This window comes from Amphiprion ocellaris, chromosome 9, assembly GCF_022539595.1.
Source record: "Amphiprion ocellaris isolate individual 3 ecotype Okinawa chromosome 9, ASM2253959v1, whole genome shotgun sequence".
In the NCBI taxonomy this organism is placed as follows: domain Eukaryota; kingdom Metazoa; phylum Chordata; class Actinopteri; family Pomacentridae; genus Amphiprion; species Amphiprion ocellaris.
In genome coordinates this window covers 16,590,760-16,612,874 of record NC_072774.1, presented here as the reverse complement: position 1 = coordinate 16,612,874, position 22,115 = coordinate 16,590,760, and the positions used below count along the sequence as shown (strand labels likewise).

Here is a 22,115-nt window from a genome sequence, read left to right as displayed (position 1 = left end):
GGCTCTATGTGGAGTACTACTGTTCTCCTATAGGTTACTGTATGTGTCAATTATAAGTGGGACCATCCCACCTTCACCCCCCACCACCGCCACAGTGATGTCACATCTCGTTACGCCATTTTTGTTGGGGAGCAGTCGTGTTCAGAAAAGCAGGATTAGATTCAGTACAAGTACATCAAACGATAGCTCCTGTAAACATCTCTTTAAGTTGTCTTGCAAACAGGACACCTGTTTGTCCACCACGCTCACACAATGTCTTCAGAAAACCTGGACTCGGACACTCAAGTGGACTACGAGGACGAAAAACAGGTGGGTTGCAGACTGTTGTCTTGATGTTGGTAGCTAACCACCGAGCATGCTAGCTAGAAGTGGCTAGCATCAGCTAGCTCAAGTGAAGTGTTTGCAATATGCTTATCGCTGCACCGAGGCAGAGCGGGACTCCTGGAAGATACGTATGGCTGTGATAGTGTGCTCGGCGGGATGAAAATGGTTTTAGTTGGAGCTGTCATAACATGCAGAACACCTTGCCTGTGTGTCACTTTGTTTTGTCCCTTGCCTTGTGTCATTGGCTGACGAGTCCACAGCAGCTCGGGCCTCATTGGTCTGTACTGGGGGGTCTCGAAACGTGCTATAGAGGGTCTGCAGTCTCCTTGTACAGATATAACTTGTGATTTCACTCAGTGCACTTTGAGGTAGTACAGATGCTTGATCTAAAAGAAATCTACCGTCTTTTTCCTGAATGCCACATTGGGCAGAGATCCTAATGGTCTCGTCCTGACAAACCTGTTTCTCAGCAGAGTCCTGCATGCACAGAAACCATGCACTCCACCTCTAGCCATAAAGTCACAGTGAATTGAAACTGTGTGCACATTGCTTTGACAAACAAGGCATTTTATTACTGTTGACATACTTACAGCCAAACACCAATCACAAATCAATGTCACAGAAATTCTGTGTGAACTAGGTAATTTTGTAACAGTGGCTCAAACTTTGCCTAAAGTTGTAGCTTGTCTTAAACCAAACTTTAATTTTTGTCAAACTTTTCTATCCATATTAAATGTGTCAGAAAGATTGTGTATAAAATGATGAATCCAAACTTTTCCATTTGTTTGAACAATTCCGAGTTAAGATTTGACTATTTCACTCATAGCAAGTGAAATACAGCTTCAGTGAGGTACTGGAACAAGTAAATACTGCATATCTGTGAAGTCAAGTAGTGTTGAGAAACTGTTGAATCAAACTTGTGCCTGAGGGAAATTTTCCAGTTCTGCACATAATAGTTATACATAACAGAAAGAGCGAACGCACAAAGAATTTGTTGTTGGATATTGCAGTTTCCCTGCATTGGGACCGAATATAGTAGCTCATAAATTTCTCGTCATGGACCAAAGTGAATCAGCACACTCTGTGCCACACGTCCCCCCTCCTCCTGAGGGAATCTGTTCATCGGCTTCTGTGTCCTTAGTCACATTTTATCCCTGCCCTAGCAAGCTTTACAGGCTGAGTGCCCTATCTTGTCTGCATAGTGGAAGTAGGTCTCCACTGTGTGCTGCTCGCTCCAGGTGTATGTGCAAGGAGTGCATAAATGGCCTTTGGAGTTTGTCCGCTGTAGTCTTACAGCAGTTAACAACTACTGTTTCCTGAAATAGTTTTAATGTGCACTTAAAATACTTGATTCACACTGTGTACACAAGGTGGTGGCCCAAATGATTGGCCTCATTGACTTGAATAATGGGTATCTGACCGGTTTGGCCAGTATTAGTCAGTGGCAACAGCACAGATACATGCTTTGTCTTAACAAGTTGCCACCTCCGAGTTTTAGGTATTGGAAAGCACTGTGAAGTTTTAGTTTCTTTCACAGATTTTTTTTTTCTAAAAACAAACAAGGGGATTCACATTACGAGAAGAAAAGGAATGACAAGATTTAATTTAATATTGATATTTATCATAACCAAAACGTGCTGTTTGTTTCACTGTAACTAAAAAATATTAGCATGTAATAACCTGTGATTTAGCAATTCACAACACTGTGATTGCTTGTCCTGCTTAAGGGGAAGATTCAAAACTGAATTGTAGGTCTATTATGTGCAATTTTTTTTGGCTTTACAGACTTCTCAGACATATAACCATCTGCCGCGTCAGGTTACGGTTCTGATTTAATATAAGTAGATTTGCAAAAAACACCTGTATAGATCTGTGAGCATCAGATTTCATTCTTCAAAGACCAGTCTTTAACAGATACATGCATAATGTTCCTATGCCAAAATCCTTATTAACATGATTTCCCAACAGGGCTTTAGTTGTTATTTGTCAATGTCAACTTCTGAAAAATCTTTCAGGCTTCTTCTTCAGGTTCATGTTGTCCCAGAAGTTGTTGTTCTTTGGTTTCGTCCCAAGGCATGATTTTGATATGAGAGACTGTAACAAGAGAACATTCATGCTCTGACTCATGCTACCATGAAGTGTATTTGGTTCTCAATAGTCATTGTTATAATTTTATCCCACTTCACAGCAGAGGCTTGCAGAAGTAATTTAAGTGTGAATTTTTCAGTGGCATTGCCCTTTGCTCTACAATAGGTTTTACTGCTTAACTGTGGTGTTTTTGTAGAAGCAGCAGAATTTTTGGAATTACTGGGTGACCATAAATGAGTGCCTGTCATTCAACCAGCTGTTCTATTTGTACTAAAAATTTTCCTGAAGCTGCAGCTGACACTCTGAGGGGGCCCTAACTTCTGCAAAACAGCAGCCTCTATGTCTATTTGTTGTGTTTCCCCAGGACTCCCAGGAAAAGAATGCAAATCCAGTGAAGGCAGAGGAGGCCAAGCTGAAGGCCAAGTACCCCGGCCTCGGCCAGAAACCTGGCGGCTCAGACTTCTTGATGAAGAGACTACAGAAAGGGGTAGGTTATCATGTTTTGCCCACGACACCATCTGCCACCGGATTGTGCCTCGTAAAAAATTGGTTAGAGATTTGATGACCGCAGAAGATGTCTTTGAAAAACAACTGAACACTGAAACAAAACTGAGAAAGTTTTGCAGCTATGTGGCCTTGTTGATGTTTGTACTGTGGTCATTCCAGCTCCAATGCATCACTGTCACAGAACCTAAAAAAATGAACTTAAAAAACATTGTTTGAAAAGCAGCTACAGACAACATTGCATACACTGGAAGAGTTTTTGTTGTTCATTCATCAATCCTGCAAGGCTAAATCTACTGAAGCAGAGAGAAAAATAATTTCTCCACCAACTGAACCTCAGTAGACTAGAATCAGCTTCATCAGTAGCATGTGAAATACAGCCTCTTTGAAGGAGTGCTCTTAATTTGTATTTTGAACAGCAGGGCAGAGCACCCCAAGGCAACTCTCTCTCCCCTCTAACTTTTCTCAACCAGAAAAACTGTTGCTCCCTCCACCTACACGTACTGCATATACTACAGAGAACTTCCACCTCTGGAGCTTGTTGAAAGTCATTCTGGGAAACGTGGGAAATCACTGGCTAGGAGTAGGAGTAGTCAAGGCAGGCTGAGGGAAAAGCCAGAACAGAAATTGCAGTACTTTATCATAAGATAATCAACACCATCACAGACTGATGATAAGGTAGGTAACTTCATAGGAAAAGGACTTTAATTTTGAAACTTAGGAATATGATTTGACTAAAGAGCGAAGCATAGTCCCTGTGGCAACCCACACACCATCTTCTTTACTGATGTGTGAGCAGTGTCTGCAAAAATTATAGTGCGTTTTGGTCTGAGTCGTGCTCTTCTGTTGGTGCAGAAGTTGCTGTTTGTCTCCAATCGGTGATTCCCGTTAAACATAATGCAAGAACATGAAAAGACTGCACTAGACAAAAGAGCAGGAAAAGCTGCACGTCTGTTTTACAGTAATATGTCATCATGCTGTAGCATCTCTGCTATTTTCTTCCCACGTCCTCTTGTCATCTTATTTTCTCCTTTATGGTGTGTTTTGTATGGAGCTGTATACATTCAGTGCAGCTGTGGACCATGATGTTTTAAAATTTGAGAGATATTTACTAGCTGCTATTACACAGTTGCACAGGTGTGGAGGTGTGTGGGTTAATGGGGCCTTGCATTAGAAAATATGCAATAGGCTTAACTCAGACTGCTAAAGCCTCATTTGGTTGTAGCACACATGGAGTATGGATTTTGTCCTCCATCTCTTACACTGGGATAGCATTTGGAAGGTTCTACGTAGGGCTTGTCACGACAAGAGCAGCGTTTCAGCGTCTTTGAGTTTTTGGAAAAGCGCTTTATAAATAAAATTTATTATTATTATTATTATTATTATTAAGAGCAAGAGTTTCAGTGAGCAATAATTCTTCTGTTGTAAGACACATGATGTCATTGATGAAAACCACGGCTTGTTTTCTTTGCTTAATTTAAAAGTGTATGTAGCACGTCTCTAATGCTTGGAGCAACTCTTGTGTCTGTTCTCCCACAGCAAAAGTACTTCGACTCGGGGGACTACAACATGGCCAAGGCCAAGATGAAAAACAAGCAGCTTCCTGTGGCAGGACCCGACAAGAACCTGGTGACTGGCGACCACATCCCCACGCCACAGGATCTGCCCCAGAGGAAGTCCTCCTTGGTAACCAGCAAGCTGGCTGGCTAGCCTTGATCGTCCCAGAAGCACCCTCTACCCCCCTGGGACTCCCGGCAAACGTCCCTTCACCACCTCACTTGTGTCCCAAATATGTCCACCTCCCTCCCCTTTTTTCCCTTTTCATCCCCAGGCACCACTGGCTTTAACATATCGGGCAGAGTTGTATAAGTTGAAACTCCATTTGCTTGTATGTGGGTGGGGCGGGGTGGGAGGGATGGAGGTTTAGGTGGCCCTAAAGGTCGCAGCCTTCTTTGCCTTCCTACCACGCACAGCTCTGCCCCCTCTGCACACTCTGCTCTACCGCCTCCCTTATATCTTGGATTTCAGTGTTCCAAGATGCATTACAGTAGGTGTGTGTCACCGGGCAGGGGTTGGATGGGGTGAGTTAATGCACTTTGTATTCTGTATAGTATGTTTTGTTCTTTTTTTGCATCCTGAATGACACCAAAATAATGTGTGTAAGGGAGTTAGGAACCATGATCGCAGCGTGTTCTTTGATCTTCACGTTCCCTTCCTATGCCGGTGGCTGGCTTCAGCTTGACGGTCTGAGGAAAACGTATGTGAATAATTGCTTGCATACCAAATCTGTCAAGGGCAGCTGCCTAGTTTAAGAGATGCTTACAATTCACTGACACCCTGTTGGGAAATGAATAGAGGGTTCCTTGCATCTTTTTTTTTTGTCAGACATAACCTGATGTTAACTGCTGCAGCTCAGCCAAATGGGGATTTAAAAGAGAAACTTTTTCTTTCTCCTTTGCTAGTGTTGCTTTAATTTCATACTACCTTTGCTCCCGTTCTCTCGAAATATGCTGCATGATTGTAAAATATAACAAATAAGAAAGAAATTTAATGTTTTTTTTAGCAGGAGTGGAGCATCTGTTTAGTGATGAAAAGTATCAACATACACACAAAGTCCTACAATGTCCACAGTCACAGTTCGTTCCTTTGCTTTTTGCTGTCCTGACAATCCATGTACACATGCTCCTGTTTGCGGCCCAGGGCAAGAACCAGCTGAGTATATCCTTGTATTATTTTTAAAGGCTGGGAACCCTGCCAGTCTCTGAGCTCAGCCTTAGTTTGGTTGCTATTGAGTTGCATCAAGACGTGTGTTTACTATGAGCCTAAAATATTTGTGGGGGGATAGAAGCACCCCGCATAGAGTATATGCTTCTGTAAATAATAGTCAAACAAGCACGCAATTTGTGATAAGCTTGGCGCTTTGAGGACCAGACCAGCTAGCATGCCTGAGAGAAATGGTAGTGCTAAATCAACTCACTTGGGATTACATCCTGGGATTTCTGGCTTGAAAATTCTTTGCTTTAACAACTGAGCCAAACTCCACACTGCAGCTATCAGGCCCAGAGACTGTGGATACATTTGTCTTTTCAGTGTGACTGTTAGCATCTATTCATCTGATTTAAATTTCAACTGGAGCCTGAGCTGATCTGGTTGATGATATATAGAGAGTGCAGTGATCACACAGATATGTTACTTCCTACTAATTTCTTTGACACACTGATCCAGACACCGCTATAAGTTAACTGCATACAACTACAACATTGAGAAGACAAAAGTTACCACAGTTATAGCCTTCATAGTTCTGTCCCGCAACGGCACATATGCAGATAAAGTTTTTGTAGACATTTGGGACCGACCAATAGAATGACTTATTCTGAAGTTGATTTCAAATTTTGTGCAGGAGATTGTTCTCTCCGTGTGTTAACACTTTTAGAATATATCACAGTCAGACATAGTGGTTCCCTTGACAACTTGCATTCTTTCACAGCAATTTACGTCATGAAACACTAACCTTAGTAAAAGAATCCTACTACTTTACTTCCCTACAACCTTAGCTGGAATATAGACCTACTCTTACTACCAGCACCTCAATAAATATCCCAAACAGACGCACTACACAGACTGATCTTTGATCTCAGGGGTGTCAGAGGGTAAACAGCTCACAGACTGATAAGCAGAACTCCAATGAGCATCATCTCGGGCTTAAAGTGGGACACTGCATGTCTGCAGGAGCACTCACTCCAACACTTGGCAAAGCAGAGAGAGATTTTATAACATGAGAGGGCAAAGTGTGAGCTTGTGCTCTGCACTCCAGTCCCACCTGTTACTGTGGTTCAACCTCTGAAACAGGCGCAGTCACCAAATCTCCAGACTTTGAATGTGTGCCCCTTCGCACATTCAAGAATCTGAATTGGATGCCGGCACTCACTGAGAATCAGTGTTTATTACTACTTCAGGGAACCTTCACATACGCACACTCCACCACATAGGCTAGGTGATAGGGTGCATGCACCATCACATACTCAACCTCCCTTGTTTTTCATTGAGACTTTAAAATGTGTCAAATTTGCAGTGGGTGAAAGAGAACTGACCTGTACGTATGTGCTTGTTATGGTGTTGTATGAATGCACTGCTTTTCTTTGTTCCAACTATTGTAAATAGACTTCAGCAGGAAATGTTTTTTGTTGTTTCCCACCTGCTTTTCACTCTTTCAAAGCCTGAGCTATTTCTGATTCAGTGGTTCCTCTCTCCTTTCAGTTTATTACTACTTCTGCTATATCTTAGTGTATTGCAGAGGCTATGTGAATCTGTATCATATGAAAATATATGTAAATGCTGCTGATTCAAAGACAGATCTAAGACATGATACCCTGTAAAGAACACCTGTCCTCCTGGTTCTACCAGTCCAGCTCTGTTGTCCTTAAGTATCTCAGTACTATAACTCCTGTGACAAAGTCAGTTTGGTTTCAGACTGTGATGTAAATTTCAAAGCTACATTTATTAACTGCATTGTTAGATTTAATCCAACTGTTGGTCTGGCCATAACTTAAAAAAGTAAAGTCTGAAATGCTTCATGTCACTTTGATTGACAAGGACAGACTATTTTTTGCATTATATTGTGTTTAAAAGCCTACATTTTCCTGCTTTAAAAAGACAACAAAAGGTATGGTTGAATATGAAACAACAGTGGACAGGGGTTCTTGAACGCTACTTGATATTTGGCTTTGCACGGAGCAGTTCAATGAGAAGAAATAGCAGGGTATGTTTCAAACCCAACACACAGGGTGTCTCTTGTTCAGCTATGATTAATACGTGCCAGAATGTATAAAGAAATGACAGGCTGTGTGCTCTGAAGTACTTTTGTGCTGCTTTTACTTTATCCGTTTTCTTGTTTTGCAAGTAAATGTTTTTTTTTTCTTGTGTTCTCTTATTGCATAATTAGTGTATTTCATCCTGGCCCAAGATAACTGCAGGGAAATCAGAGGCACCCTTGCTTCCAAGAAAAAAAAGGGGTTTACATGATATAGAGGATTACTGGAGAACACAGGAATGATTTTAAGACTTCAGAAAGTACAGGGGTACTTGGAATGTTTCAGTTGTGTGGGAGTAGATGAGAGGATTTTTGTCAGTATTTGAAATAAACTTTTACATTAATAAGACTTCCTGGCTGGTTTTTATTCAAGTCAAGTCTCTGTCCTTTCACAACAGATGTACTGGTTGAGCCATAAGAAGAAAAGTTCTCAAGTTAAAACATAAAACCCAGAATCGTACTGGTAAACACACGAATTTGCTAGAAGTAAGTAAAAGCTCCTACTGGCCGCTAGGGGGAGGCACAGTCATTCATTTGTAACTTCACGCTGGTAAACAAAGTTCTCTTTTTCCAGCATAAACTAGTAATTGTTTAGAGGAAACAAGCTGCTTCGGAAAGATCCCTGATGTTCCTAAATTATGGAAAAGTGTTGATGTAGGCTCATGTGATAACAAAAAGGTTATGTGTGATTATGTGCTAGACAGAGTGGCTGTAAACGTCTGTGTCCCCTTTTGGCAGTTTACAGCAGTCCACATGAAGGGTTGCTTTTTCTTTATTAGTGTAAGATCAGAATTTGTAGCCATGTATGAAAGCATAAACATATCACAGGATTTTACTTTTTGCACTGTAACTCTTATAAAACAAAGCTCCACCTTAAATAAAATATTTCTTATGGGGAAGATATGTTTATTTAGGCTGTAGGTTCCACCTTTGTATTTGTCATTGTTTTCTTCTATTAATAGTTTTTGCTATTGTGGTTAATGTTGGGAACGTTTCAAAGAACGTTTCCTCGGTCTTTTCATTTTTGATGTCATGGAAAAATACAGCAGAAGCCCACAAAAAATATCAGTGACACTTTTTTACATAATTAATATTTCTAGCTTTAAAGTCACAATGACTTTGAGTCGTTCTATTTTTTCTTCTTTTGTAATTTAAAACTAATCTAAATAAAAGAACTATGAACAAAACGGTTTGAAAGGGGAACAGGGCTTCAGGGGAAAATGAAGCACGTCCCCATTGACGTTCACTGACGTCATTGCCGTCGCATATCAAAACTGCGCAGCTCCGTTTCACAGCGCTTCACTTCCGTTTCGCCGTTTGTCAAATATGTAGTGTAGGTAAACGTAAAAGAACACGCTAGCTTTTTGGTTCACATAAGCTAGCACTAAATCTTAAATAAACGACTTTTTTTGTAAGCAACTGAGTAATCTCTAATCTAAGAATCGAAAATGAATATGATTCCGACGACGACGAAGAGGACGGCGTTCATGAACTACTTAATTTTTCCTCAAAATGGAGTCGTGGAGGGACCGATGCACTATGGATCCGGAGATTCCTCCCCGCAGATTGCCGTGGCCTCCTCCATAGACTCTCACAACGGGAATGTTGGCTCCAATGAAACCCCAAAACGGCCGAAGAACCTGGGAGTGAATGGGTATGCGTCAAAAAACCTTCGACAAGACAGCGACAGTATGGAGGAGGGCTCTTTACCGTGCACCCCGGAGCTGCAGTCGGACAGTGAAACCGACGTCTCCAGTTGTCCAGCAGGAGACGAGTTGCTGGAGAATGACACGAGGCAACTCCTTCGCCGTTTCTTAAGAGACTTTACTGGACTTTCAAAGCCCCGGTGGAATGAAAGCAAAGCATTATCAACAATGAAAAGAGTTGTGGATGACGTTTTGGACAAACACAGATACGCATACAATGGTAGGTAGCCACCAGTATGTGAGGCTTTTTCACAAAGACAGGCCTTAGCATTAGCCTGCGTTAGCTGCAGGCAGCATTTAACACTGCTAACTCCTCACTACAGATTCCATGTTTGGAAGTGCTGTTTTGACCAGTAGGAGCCATTTTACTCACAAGATTTACAAGGAAGTGATACGTAGGCATTAGTTCAGTGTAACTCAGCAGACATCCACTTGTAACTCATTTCGTTGGAAGTAAGTTGTAAATGGAGCTGATGGCTGTACAAAAATACTAACTCAGATGTATAAACAAGATACACTTCTGACCATCACTTTTATTTTATAGGTATGATCAACAAACTGTCGCTGGATGACAGAGGGGATGATGTGTCGTTTGTCAGTGCAGTAGCCAAGAGCCTCTTTGCAGACAGGACGACCAACTGGGGTCGTATTACGAGCCTGGTGGCCTTTGGGGCGGTGGTATGTCAGTACCTGAAGGAGAGGGGCAGGGAGAACTGCGTGGACCTGGTCAGCCAGGAGATTTCCACATACCTGCTTTCTGAACAGCGAGACTGGCTGGTCAAAAACAACTCATGGGTAAGTTCTGACTAATGTCTGAAAGACAGGAAGTAGCAAAAATGTTGGTTGCGTAACTGCTCTCATTGTGCAACAAAAGCTTATGTGTCCATCTTTGCCTCTCTGTGTCACCCTCAGATTCTCATGTCTTTTTCAAATTTTTTTCTCCCCAGGATGGTTTTGTGGAGTTTTTTCGAGTAGCAGACCCTGAGTTGACGGTCAGGAACACACTCATGGCCTTTGCTGGATTTGCTGGTATTGGGGCAACACTGGCCCTGCTGATCAGGTGAATTTGTTGGACACTCAAGAGGCTTGGTTTTTTTTTACCAACTTTCTCTGCTTGGGTTTGGACTAAAGACGATGGAAATGAAAGACTAAACTACAGATAAGATGGTCACACAAGTAGTTCCTTTCATCTGTTTGTTGGGCCCCCTTCCACCTGCACCTGCAAAATAAGTCATTTTGCTATGAAGGATTGGACTTTACCTTCAACATTCAATGTTCAAACAATTAGGTTTTATTTAATTTACAAAGAAATTTATTTTTCTAATAAATGTAAAATATGTTTCTATGCAAATTGAAATGGTTATGGGGAGTCAGTTGACCTGATTTGTGCTATATTTTTCTTCTAATTATGTTTACTATTTGGTTTAAAATTGTATCACAATTCTCTGGTGATAATGGTTTGTTAGCAAGCCCCAGGCCAAAGCAGGAAGGGAAAGCTGTGTTTTTTTTTAGATCGTGCAGCCATGAAGCCCATTTCCATTCAGCCCATTTAGAACTCCTGGATTCTTTGTGTGGACATCTCAATCAAATGAGGGGCAGAAAGGGTGGATTTGCATGAGTGTAGCTGCACTTCCTTGTTATGAAAATGTTGGATCAGCACCAACCACATGCTGGACTTTTGACTGTACAAGATCCTGGACATTTTGAGTCTTTTTGAAAAAGAAATGACAAACACTGAGTTGGCAAGATTGAGATGCAGATTGGCTGTACCAGAGGTGACAGTCACTGGGGAGTATTTATTTTTTCCCTCAGAGAATGCAGATCATAATTAACAGTAAACATTCGCGTGTAAGCTACAAATCTGTATAGAAAAATAAAAAGTGAAATCTAATTCAAGTGGTTTGACCTTTTGATACTGTCTTTTTGTTGAGGGAATTTTGCAAAAACAGAAGATGAGTTACATCTACACTCATTCTATTATGTTGAAATGTAACTGCACTAAACTAAGTTTAACACCTCCGCACTTGTTAGGCTTTGATGTTTATTCACACCACAACCCAAAGGCAGAGCAATGACTGCTATTTCCTAGAAATCTGATGAGGCTGTGGCAGCACCTTCATCACGCTGAGCACTCAGCTGCATCCGCAGTTTTGCAAGTTGCAGTGGTTGCTTGCTTATATCTGCACAGAGCTGGTGCAAAACAGCTAAATGCACCAGCTAGACTGAGAAACTGGGGTAAAGCCAGTTCATAACATCCTCAGAGTTGCATAACATGGTCTTCTTTCTGGGCTGCAAGCTACCCAGAAACTGGTGACTGATCACCATGACATATTTGATTGGATATTTGAATGTTTGATAGCTGTGATGTGATTTTTTTGTTTGTTTGTTTGATTGATTTTTTGGTGTTTTGATAGAAAATTTCAGCCATTTTGTCTTTAACCCACACACATTTTTGAAAAGTTTGTAGTCCAGAAATTTCTCAGAATTCCGCTCAACTGTAGTCTTGCTGTTTGTATTGTTAATCTTTGAATACAATAATATTTTTGCACTTACTGTCATCTGAAACCTTAAATCTTTGAGGACCACATCGAACCTTGAGTAGGGGAATCCTTGGTGATGTGTGGCTTCGCCCTTGTTTGTTCCGATCCTCCCGTTGTCTTGGGTTACAGAACAAACAACACTCATCAAGGTCTTAGGAGGAAATGGAGAAGAGCCTCTCCATGGTGATGATCCACAGCAGAGCTCTCCTAGTTGTCTCCTGCGGCTAGGGATGTTAGCCACCACCCTGGTTACCTCCATGCAGTTCAGCATGAAGAACAGCCTTTACACAGCGGGGAACTGAGGCTGAGGCAATTTCAGAGAGCAGTTTGCACCATCCACAAGTGGATTGGAGATGCAGAAAACAGACACCACTGCAGTGTCTTGGGAGTGAATGTGCAAAGTGCACACTCTTTTAACAACCTTATTGTTGGAAATCAGGTTTTAAGAGCAATATATCATTAAATTATGTTATTTGTATATGCACCATTTCCTCTTTTACCTGGAGTATTAATGCTGAAAAATGTTTTTTTATTTGATATAATGATATATACGTGTGTCTGAAGTGTTGTTTTTAGCTCATTTATCAATAGCTGATATGTTAACATATGCAAAAACAGTAGAATGGTGTAAAAGCTTAAGTGCTCATATAGAAAATTCAGGTGTGAGAAAGTAAACTAATGAAATGTAGGTAACCAAGCATTAAAATGTAATGAGGGCAACACAGTATTGGAGAGCAAACCATCACCTAGCTTTATATTTGCAGACTTAAAGTCGAATTTGCATGCCGAATAAATGATCTTTGTTCTCAGGCTTAAATAATGTGTATGAAAGTGAAAATAGGACAATTTTGAAAAGGGCATTTACATGGAAGAGTTTGAGAAGTTCTTATTGTGGTTTTGCTCCACAAGTGGTTAGGTGGTCAGTTATCTAATGCAGCAGACAAACACTTTTGAGGAAGCTGCAGCAAACACCATTCTTTCAAGAAAACTAGACAGCTTTTTTTTTTTTTATTTACTGCTGCTTTCACAATTTCCAGCTGCAGTTGTTTGCTTTGAATGGAGTAGTGCAGCTTCTACACCAGCAAAGACGTGCAGTTGCAAAATGAAAGCTTGTGAACAGGTGAACACATTCCTATTGTGGGATAGTTTAAGGAGTGGTTTTGAAACTATTGTCTGTACATGTACTTAACATTCTGATACTCTGAGGAGTATTGATTATATTCAGCTACAATCATTTCCCAGGTATTGCCAGTCCAGAAGAATTTTTCAGCACTAAATTGTCTTACCTATGCTCAAAAAACTTTCTCTGTATTAAGAATTTCTGAAGTTAAATTCCTTGGACTAGTGGTTCTCTGTAGGTCATGGGGATGTGGACTTTTTGGTGGCTCCACTAAGGAAGTTTGAGTTTTCAGAACTAAATAAACCCATTTCCTCATTTTTCATTGCTCAAATGTTTCTCTTTAGCAGCCAACATAAACTGGCCTTTTACAGTTTGGTAATTTGAGCTTTGAGGAACAGCCTTTCAGACATACAGGGCATTGGTTGTATGCCTCTTCACTTCCCCTTAGCAACACCCCGCCCACTGGTTTAAAAAAAAGCAACAGTTTCTGGGAAGTCAGCTGACGCACAAGTTAATCTTTTACAGCGCTCGGCAGCAGTTACTTGTTAGACGCTGCAAATACTGAGAATTCTGAGTCTGAGATGCAGAGATAGGAGAAGAGTGCGCAGTTTGCAGTAACACTGTAAAAGGGAAACAGAGTTGCTAACTTAAAAAGTTAAGTGCTTGCATATCTTGCACCAGAAAAACGAGCCACAGCACTCAAACATCACAAGAATTTCCAGAGCCGCTTCACTGGCAAAGAATTAGAGACTTGTCTTACTTTGAGCTTCAGAACTAGTCTCTAATTAAATCTTAGCTTACAGTCTGGGCTCTGCTATTTCAATATGTTTATATAATTGTGCAGAGTACCCTGAGGGTGTATGCTTAAGTCTTTCCTCTCTTACTTGCAGAAGTGCCTTTGAGCAAAACATGTTTAAATGTGTCTCAGTGCATTGGTGTAAATAAGCATTTAGATCCTCTGTTTAGTGCTATATTGTCTCTGGTCAGTGATGAGCCTTCATTGCTGTGGTGTTTCCACACTGAACTTTCCAGACTCATCACTCACTGTGACCTAAATTGTCAGGTGTTTGTTTTTTTTCTTCCTGCCTTGATATTTCTCTTTTAGTTTGAGTTACTGAGGCCCATCCACCCTGTTTATCTCTGCCAACACCAGCTCCTCAGTTCTTTGGAAGCTGCGATTAGCAACCACGGTTTCTTTCCCTGGAAACACCTGTTGAATGCCAGCAACTGTATCCATTATAATTCATGCAAAAAAGCAGAAATGTGCATATGCAGCCTCTCTGATAAAATCCATTACACACACGTTGCTCCTTGCTGTGGCTGGTATTTTGAATTACACACCAGCCTTCCAACTCATTCTATAGTTAAAAATGGATGTTAACACATTCTCCTGTTTAATCTTGTTTGGAAACCAAAGCAGACACATTTGTCTTTCGGTCTGGTAATGCCCTTCAACAGAGCCAAAGCAGCATCTGAACAGATAAGCTGGAGTGTGCTGAGCCTATTGATTCATGGCACATTAGGGAGGTTGGATTGATGATCCAATGTGCACTAACTGCACATTCTACTGTATGCTTTGAGTGAAAGTATGTAAATGTATTTGCTTGCTCTAAAATTTAAAAAATAATACAGGTTGATGCTTATGCATGTCTGTAAATGTTCAAATATGAAAATCACTGAGACTCTGACCTGGTATTAAAAAAGAATTGCTGCTAAAACATTTTATTAAAAGTAGTTGCATTATAAACTAGCTGCTAGTCACATTTTGAGGAATTTTCACTAGTCTTTGCCATTGTCTTAATTTTAACACGATCATCATCATCATCATCTTTAGGGTAAATGCATTTTGTCCTTGCATGTCAGCCTTTGTGTTCTGTGTTAGTGATTGATCATACAGTTGTCCACCATTTGCTTCACACATTTTCCAAGCTTTCATGAGCACACTGTTGTCAAACAATGTTGTGTTTTGTTATGGAATACTGAGTTGGAAAATAGCTTTAACCAGAAGTTTGAGAGTAATTGAGAGATCAGAGGTCAGGTGGCTCCCATTCATCAGCGGTTCAGCATGAACAGCTCATCTTGGTGAGACGATACTGATTGCAGACCATCCAATCTGCTGGATGATGTGTCACGTTCCTTTCTGAGCGGAGTCACCCCGTCTTTTGAAACTTTAGTCTTGACCATAGTGCAGTATTAATAGATGACTTATCCACGTTGGCACATGTGACGTGAAGCCTGGCAGCTCTCATTCCTCCCAGCTCACCTCAGAAGATCTTTTCTTTGTTCAGTCTGTGTGCTTAACTATATTCACCAATTCCCTGGTTTAAAAGTGTGTTATGATGGAAACGCTTGGTGTCATCGCTTAACTTTTAAAGAATGTTAGATTCTTTCACAGATTATTTCACTTTTGAACCATATTTTGTTGCATAAGTAGCTTATCTGTGATCTTGATATGAACATGTGAGCACTATTTTTGACATTATAGATAGGCTGCCTCTATCGTGGTCAAGTATAGAAAGATACGCAAATCATAGAGACAGCAGGGTATTTGTTTTCAAGCTGAGTAGCTGATCAGGTTTAAGATTCAAAATAATAACACTATTTCTATAGCAACTGCAGAGTTTACCAAGTAGGATACTCATGAAGACAGTATTACAACACAGTCAGGCTAATCAGAAAGGGGAAAATGTGGAAAGATTGAGTTAAATATAGTAATGCAGAATTTGAATATAAATAAATCTATACAACAAACACCAGCTGATGCAAATGAAATAATAAAAACACCAAACTGCACATTAAAGGTAAGAAAAAATACACGTGGGATAAGAGCAAAAAAAAAAAAAGATTTGAAGAAAGAGTAACAATGAAGACGTGAAAATGAAAAAGGGGGGAAGAAATGGAGAAAAAGGTGCAAAAGATAATGGAAGAGATGAACCATAGTGCTCTACAGGTCGTGTTTTTAGGTTTAAAAAAATTCAAGCACTTAAACACCATATTGCTGATCTAATCTGTTTCCGCAATTAACTGATTATCCAACTAATTGTTTCAGTTCTACAAAAGACTCTGAAGGTATGTCACAGATTGCATAGATTCTGTTATTTTCCATTCTGTAACGCTGCAATTTTGAAACAAGGGATGTTTCTAGACAGATTCTTGTGTTATCTGTGAAAATACCATTGACGAAACAATGTTTTAGCCTAAGGGTTTTAAACTATAGAGCTAGAGAAACTACACTTAGGATTTTGGATACATCAAATTTACTATGCCAATTCATTTTGGGGTTGTCTTTCTCTCCTGTGATATGCCTTCATTAATGAATATTCATATGTCTGAGTATATTTACACTCATATCGCTCTGGCTGCTGTGAGACGGCAGCTACGTGTCACTTCTTTGCTCAAGCAGAAGCTGTTGTAACTGCTCTGTCTCTCAGAACATGGTGTTCTCTACAGCAGGTCGATGACCCCGCATGAAGTCATCAGAGGCTTTCCATGTTTTGTTTAATTCACAGAGGAAGAGCAGTTCAGTATCAAGGCCTGCATTCTGTCTGTGAGGGGGCAGGATATTCCCAGCAATATTCCCAGCTTGTTACCAACAGGAAGGAAGTAGCAGGACATTTGGTCTAAGAATAAATACCGAGTCTCAGCAATGTTTACATGGCACTCCTCAGCTGGCACATGTTCAGCTTGTCTTTATCAAGAATTAACATGCCAGTGTTTTCCTTCTTCATTTTTTGTTTCTGTTCTTCCGTATTCTCCTTATTCTAGAGCAAACAACACCTTCTTTTACTTTGCATACACTTCGGTTGGCACGATGCAATGTGTTCGAAAGTTTAACATGTGAAATGTGAGTGACAAAGTGGACTTAAGTAGAAGAGTTTTTTCAATGTGTTTGTCATAGTTTAGCAACCCAGTGGCTGAATATGTTGTTAAATAACATAAATACAGTTGGGATTCTGCAGTAACCTCATTTCTTAGGAATAAGCTGTGCTAATAAGATCAAGAAATATGGCTGGATCAACTTGTTAGAATCCCCTAAGGCAAAAGATCACATTTGACCCTTACTGATCCCACTTTTTTTGTGCAATGTCCTGCACCCTGCTGTCAGCACAACCAACATTATACTGGAATGCTGCCTGTGTTTGTGGTTCTTTATGGAACACAGTTTTGTTTAGATATCAAACTAGATTTTGATACGATGTCCAAGGTCCATCTTTGTTGACATTGTATTTTAGTGATGCAAATTTGCCAACAAATTTGCAAATAGTCAAATTACTAAAAATAACTGACGTGCAGTGAACCTGCAGCTTCTCTTGGCTCCAGGTCAGCTGCCCGTCTGGCCTGGTTGGTAATCCAGTCTTGGTAGGGAAGCCACAGTGGCAGCACCATGGTGGCATTCAATGAAGCATAAGCACCAATAGCTGTGCATCCTTAGAAAATGATAAAGTCAGAGCTAAAATGAAACCAAAACTAAATTAAGTCTAAATCGGCCCAACAGCACAGTTTTGATATGATTCGGACACATTCACACAATAAAGAAAAACTAATAAATCTAAGTACAAATCCTGATCTGCTACTCTATCTCAGGCCAAATGCACCAACCCCTAAAGATTAAAAAAAAAAAAAAAACATTAAGCAGTTTCAAAGTTGAACTACATACCTGTTAAGGTTCCCCACTTTAGTTTCAAACTGTGGTTTCTTTAAAACGTGATTCGTGATTAGCTGTATTTAAACACAGCTTTTACCGTGACCAGGTTATTGCAGTTTTACACGTGATTTTCCACTTTAATCTAGTTTCTACAGATAACATAATCACATGTAACTCCTTCAAGTTTTAAAATTCTCCTGTAAATGCACATTTAAAACATGCACGAATGCAAGGGTGCCAATGTTTATGATATATGGTCCTCTTGTGTTTATGACACAGTTGTTAGGGAACTATGAAACAACGAAACTGGGTGACAAACATATGAGAAGTAGGTCATCCATTTCCTTTTTTAGTCACTGAACCTGCATGAACCGTGACAGCAACATGCATTCGCTCCGGAGCCCCCCTGCATTGTGTTTGCACAAGCATCAGGACCTGGCTAGAAGATGTCTCTCTCCATTGACTTTTGGTATTTCAGGGTCAAACTGCGACAGGTCTGGGCTTGTTTGACCCGAATGCTCCAAGGTGTGATGTTATGTCTGGGTAAACCATCAGGTGGGTCAGGTGGTCAGTGTCAGTTACAGCATGTCGCCCCTCTCCCCACCACTCGAGTCTTTGCCTTTTGTCCAGAAACCGCGTGTTTGCCGAGCATTGATGGCTGTTTGTTGACATCTGTAGCCTCCAACGTTCTGTGGAGTTCAGTGGTTCAAAAGCCATTGAACTCACATGAATGGATGGCATTGTGTTTTTTAAAAAAACCCAACAGTGATGCTGATAGTCATCCATTTCTGCGGTCATTTAGAGAAGCTCAGCAAACAGCCATCCGTAATTCATATGACTGATTACCGTTTCGCCACGGCAAACGCGGAATCATGCATCTTGCGATCACATGCCATGGCACTTGCTGAATAGATGAGTGTTTCGAAATCCTTCTTTGAGCTGGAGGATGACTACAGGAGAAGTTCAATAGATGACTTCATTGTCAGCAGGATAATTATTCACCCCCTTCTTCACCCAACTGAGGCTGTGATGAGCAGCCGGTCAGCAAAAAATGAACACATGACCTTGGAGAATGAATCACGGCTGTGCATCTCCAGTGTCTGGGCTCAAAAGTTACTATGCAAGCAGAACCGCAAATATTTGAGTGCACAGGCAAATATCAGTACTGCAAGGGGGACAAACATGCTGAATCATACTCTAAAAATGTAATAGAGTTGGTCTTCAATTCACTCAGCATGAATCGTCCAAATCCTGTGGCGCAGCATGGCTCTCCACGCAGACAGCACTGACCAAACAGTTGGTCAGTTTTTGCCGCAGCACAACACATTGTCATCTGCTAAGAGGCTGTGGTGGCCAAACGTGCATGGAAGCGTGCATTCTTGGTGGATTAGCGGGCAATGTGAAGATTATTTATTATGTTTACTTCACAGTTTTTGCTATGAAAGATGAAATATTTGTCACTGTCTCTGAATCAACTCCTGGACTGTGTGGACATTTTTGGCTTCTGATTAGTCTCCAAGTTTAAGGATCTTCTAGTTTTGCCTACCTGATGGCATTTCAATATTTTTGCAGTTACTCAGGCAACCATCATTGGATGGATAGCAGTGGAAATTACCAACGGCAATTTATTGCCATGTGTTTTTTTTTCTTTCTAGAGTCACATACGAGAATTGGTGTGCCCTGAGGGGTTGTCGGGGATTTCCTAGAACCACTGCGAAGGAAACCAAAACTTAATAAAAACAAAAAACTCAAAGCAAAGAAAAAGAAACTACTTACTGATGTCACATTAAGCCTCAAGGTCAGATCATCTAAAATGAAGTGTGGCAGCTGTGGTTCAGGCAGCAGGGTAAATTGTCCCCTAATCGCAAGGTCAGCGTTTCAATCACCCACCCCTCCACATGTCGAAGTGTCTTTGGGCAAGACACTGAACCTGAAGTTGCTCCCAATGGCAGCATGCTTGGCAGCTCTGTCATGGCATATGAATGTATGAATGAGAAACACAATTTAAAGCACTTTGTGTGCCACTAATGCAGGAAGACACTATATAAGTACAGACTATTTACCATTTATAAAGAACAACTTAAATGAAATCCAAATTTTCCAATTTTATCTTTATTTTTTTGACATAGCCATATAAAATGTGTTACTGAAACTGGTAATATATTTCAGATCTATAAGATCCTATTATTGCATGCATGCTATAAGCTAGTGTACGCTAATGTTTTGTGAACATGTGTCTGCAGTGTGTGAGATGGTTTCAAATATAAATCAGAACGTCTCTAAAGAAAATGCAAGACTATAGCATAAAAATCCAACAAATCTATATAAAAAACAACTCCAACTGATCACATATGAATTATTCAGATCATGTGTGCGCTGTAGGTCAGGGAAAAAAACTCAATTTAAACCCATCTTCTTTGGCTGTTGCCTGACAATTAAAATGTTTGTTCAACTGCCGTATTCATCGTGTTTAAGTGAGACAAACTTTGTTAAAAGATTAACTTAATCTCGTTAACCTGACCCAATCACAGTCACATGTTGATGTTGAAAGGATTCTCACACTGGGTATCACTTGTTTTTAGCACATAGTGTATGACCTCTTTTCAGCAAAGAGAAAAAGTGTAGATGTTTATCAGAGTTGTACCTAATTCTAATGAACTAGCTGTCAACCCGCATGAGAGATAGTGGTAATGGAAAATAGCATATATTTCAGATCACACATGTAGTTTGTTTTTTTTAGAGTTTTGTCCATTTATTTTGATTTATGTTTGAGAGGTTCATACTTATGAGCCTCTTTGTGACCAAAACACTTCATGTGAAACATGGCTTTATCTTGCATTGTTTTGATGCTTTCTTTCTCCTGGCATTGTATTGTGCATATGTCTGGGGCTACAGCAGTTAGAACCAGAGTTTCACCCTGATGAACTCAATGTATAGTTTTGAATAATCAGACAGCAATACAAAAATATGACACTTTTACATGTAGGAGTACATTACAGCTCCAATATGTGTATTTCAACATGAAAGTTAATGCCTGTGTGCAAGGTGTAATACTTTGCACTAAAGCTGTCATTGAGATCAGCGTTTGCTCCACAGGTCTATGCAGATTTTAGATCATTTACTGGTTTCTCAGTCTATCTAATCGAGCCCTGCGGGCTGCCTGCTCTAATATTGAGGTCAGTAGTTCGCAGATTTCAAAATCGCAGATGATTTAATCCTACCTTTCCAATATGAAATGACAGATCAAGGAAGACACCAGTGAGAGAGGACAAATATTTCATGTGACCAATAAACTACATAGTTCTTGCTGCGCGTGTCTTTGCTTTGCTTTTAGTTATATGTTTACTAGTTTTATAACGTAAAGACTTTATAAGATTACTTTCAGGACTCTGCGTTGCTCTAAAGTATTCTACCAATTTAGCATTGTGTGTCATTGCCAGTTCTCTTAAATATCAAAAAAGGCATAAAAATTGATGGAGCAGAACCACAGATCTTTCCTGACTCCACACGTTCTTCCTTCTTAGCAAAAGCTTACACCTAAATACACACAAAACAACTTGCTCTTGAAGATCTGACCACTGACAGTTCAGTCGGAGTATGTTACGCTACCCTCAAGCAGAGCTGATGAAAGGTCTGGTCTATATCTCAATTTGAGCAGCTCCCTTTGGAGCTTCAGCATGCTTTATGCAGCGTTTTTCACATAAATATACAGAAGTACTCTCCATCCTGCATACAGACTTCTGTGTAAGGTATTTTGGGATATGAGTGAAGTTTCAGTGAAAGTACAAATGTAACTTTAGAAGCTTGTGTATTGAATAGAGGTCAACTTTCATGCCCCCAGTTTTTTTTTTGTTTTTTTTTTGTGGCGAAAGAACAACTAACAAAAGCAGAAATAATTACAATCGATCCCTGTTTAGTCTGTTAAAAGAAATGCAACCTGAGAATCAGTCTAAATTGTGGATTTCCCAGAGATCAGTTTGGTAGTGTTACCATGAAACTATTATCTCACCCGTAAGGTATCAGTACACTTCTCCTTAAAACAGAGAGTTCTGTAATGTCATGCAGTTTCGCCACTTGGATATTAGCAACATAGCAGCCTGTTGGAGAAACTGGGGTTAATTGTTTTGCTTTGGGACACCTCAGCAGGTCACTTCTATCCTGCTGCTCTAGACCATGACACGTTTCTCTTTCTTGAGGCTTGGCACAAACTTTGTCCAGCTTATGTATAATCAGTAAACAATGATAATGGCCCAGTATCAGAATGTTAGGTGCTGTCCAGGTTCTGATCAATGTTTTACCAGGCGATTCATTTTAAATGACTGTTTTCAGCGCGTGGTTTCCCTGCTAGATGCTATCTAGTGTACCTACATACCTATGA

The 22,115-nt window shown here is 40.3% G+C and overlaps 2 protein-coding genes across 3 annotated transcripts in view; both read left to right on the top strand.

Moving 5' to 3' along the window:
• Nucleotides 1-116: 116 nt before the first annotated feature.
• ensab (endosulfine alpha b) lies at nt 117-8,075 on the top strand. Its single transcript, XM_023274898.3, has 3 exons — nt 117-309; nt 2,777-2,899; nt 4,456-8,075. Exons 1-3 carry the CDS (start codon nt 253-255, stop codon nt 4,624-4,626), a joined length of 351 nt encoding a protein of 116 aa, XP_023130666.1. The 5' UTR covers nt 117-252; the 3' UTR covers nt 4,627-8,075.
• Nucleotides 8,076-9,023: 948 nt separating this feature from the next.
• mcl1b (MCL1 apoptosis regulator, BCL2 family member b) overlaps nt 9,024-22,115 on the top strand; it is a 39,095-nt gene continuing 26,003 nt past the window's right edge. The window contains exons 1-3 of one of the 2 annotated variants that reach the window (XR_008602795.1): nt 9,024-9,652; nt 9,977-10,227; nt 10,380-10,492. Coding sequence is in view for 1 of the 2 variants with exons in the window: in XM_023274890.3 (XP_023130658.1) it covers nt 9,175-9,652; nt 9,977-10,227; nt 10,380-10,496 (846 nt within the window). In the remaining variant the exon portion in view is untranslated. Of the gene's footprint in view, nt 9,653-9,976; nt 10,228-10,379; nt 11,329-22,115 lie in introns of those variants that run through there. The other variant, XM_023274890.3, reaches the window with a different exon arrangement.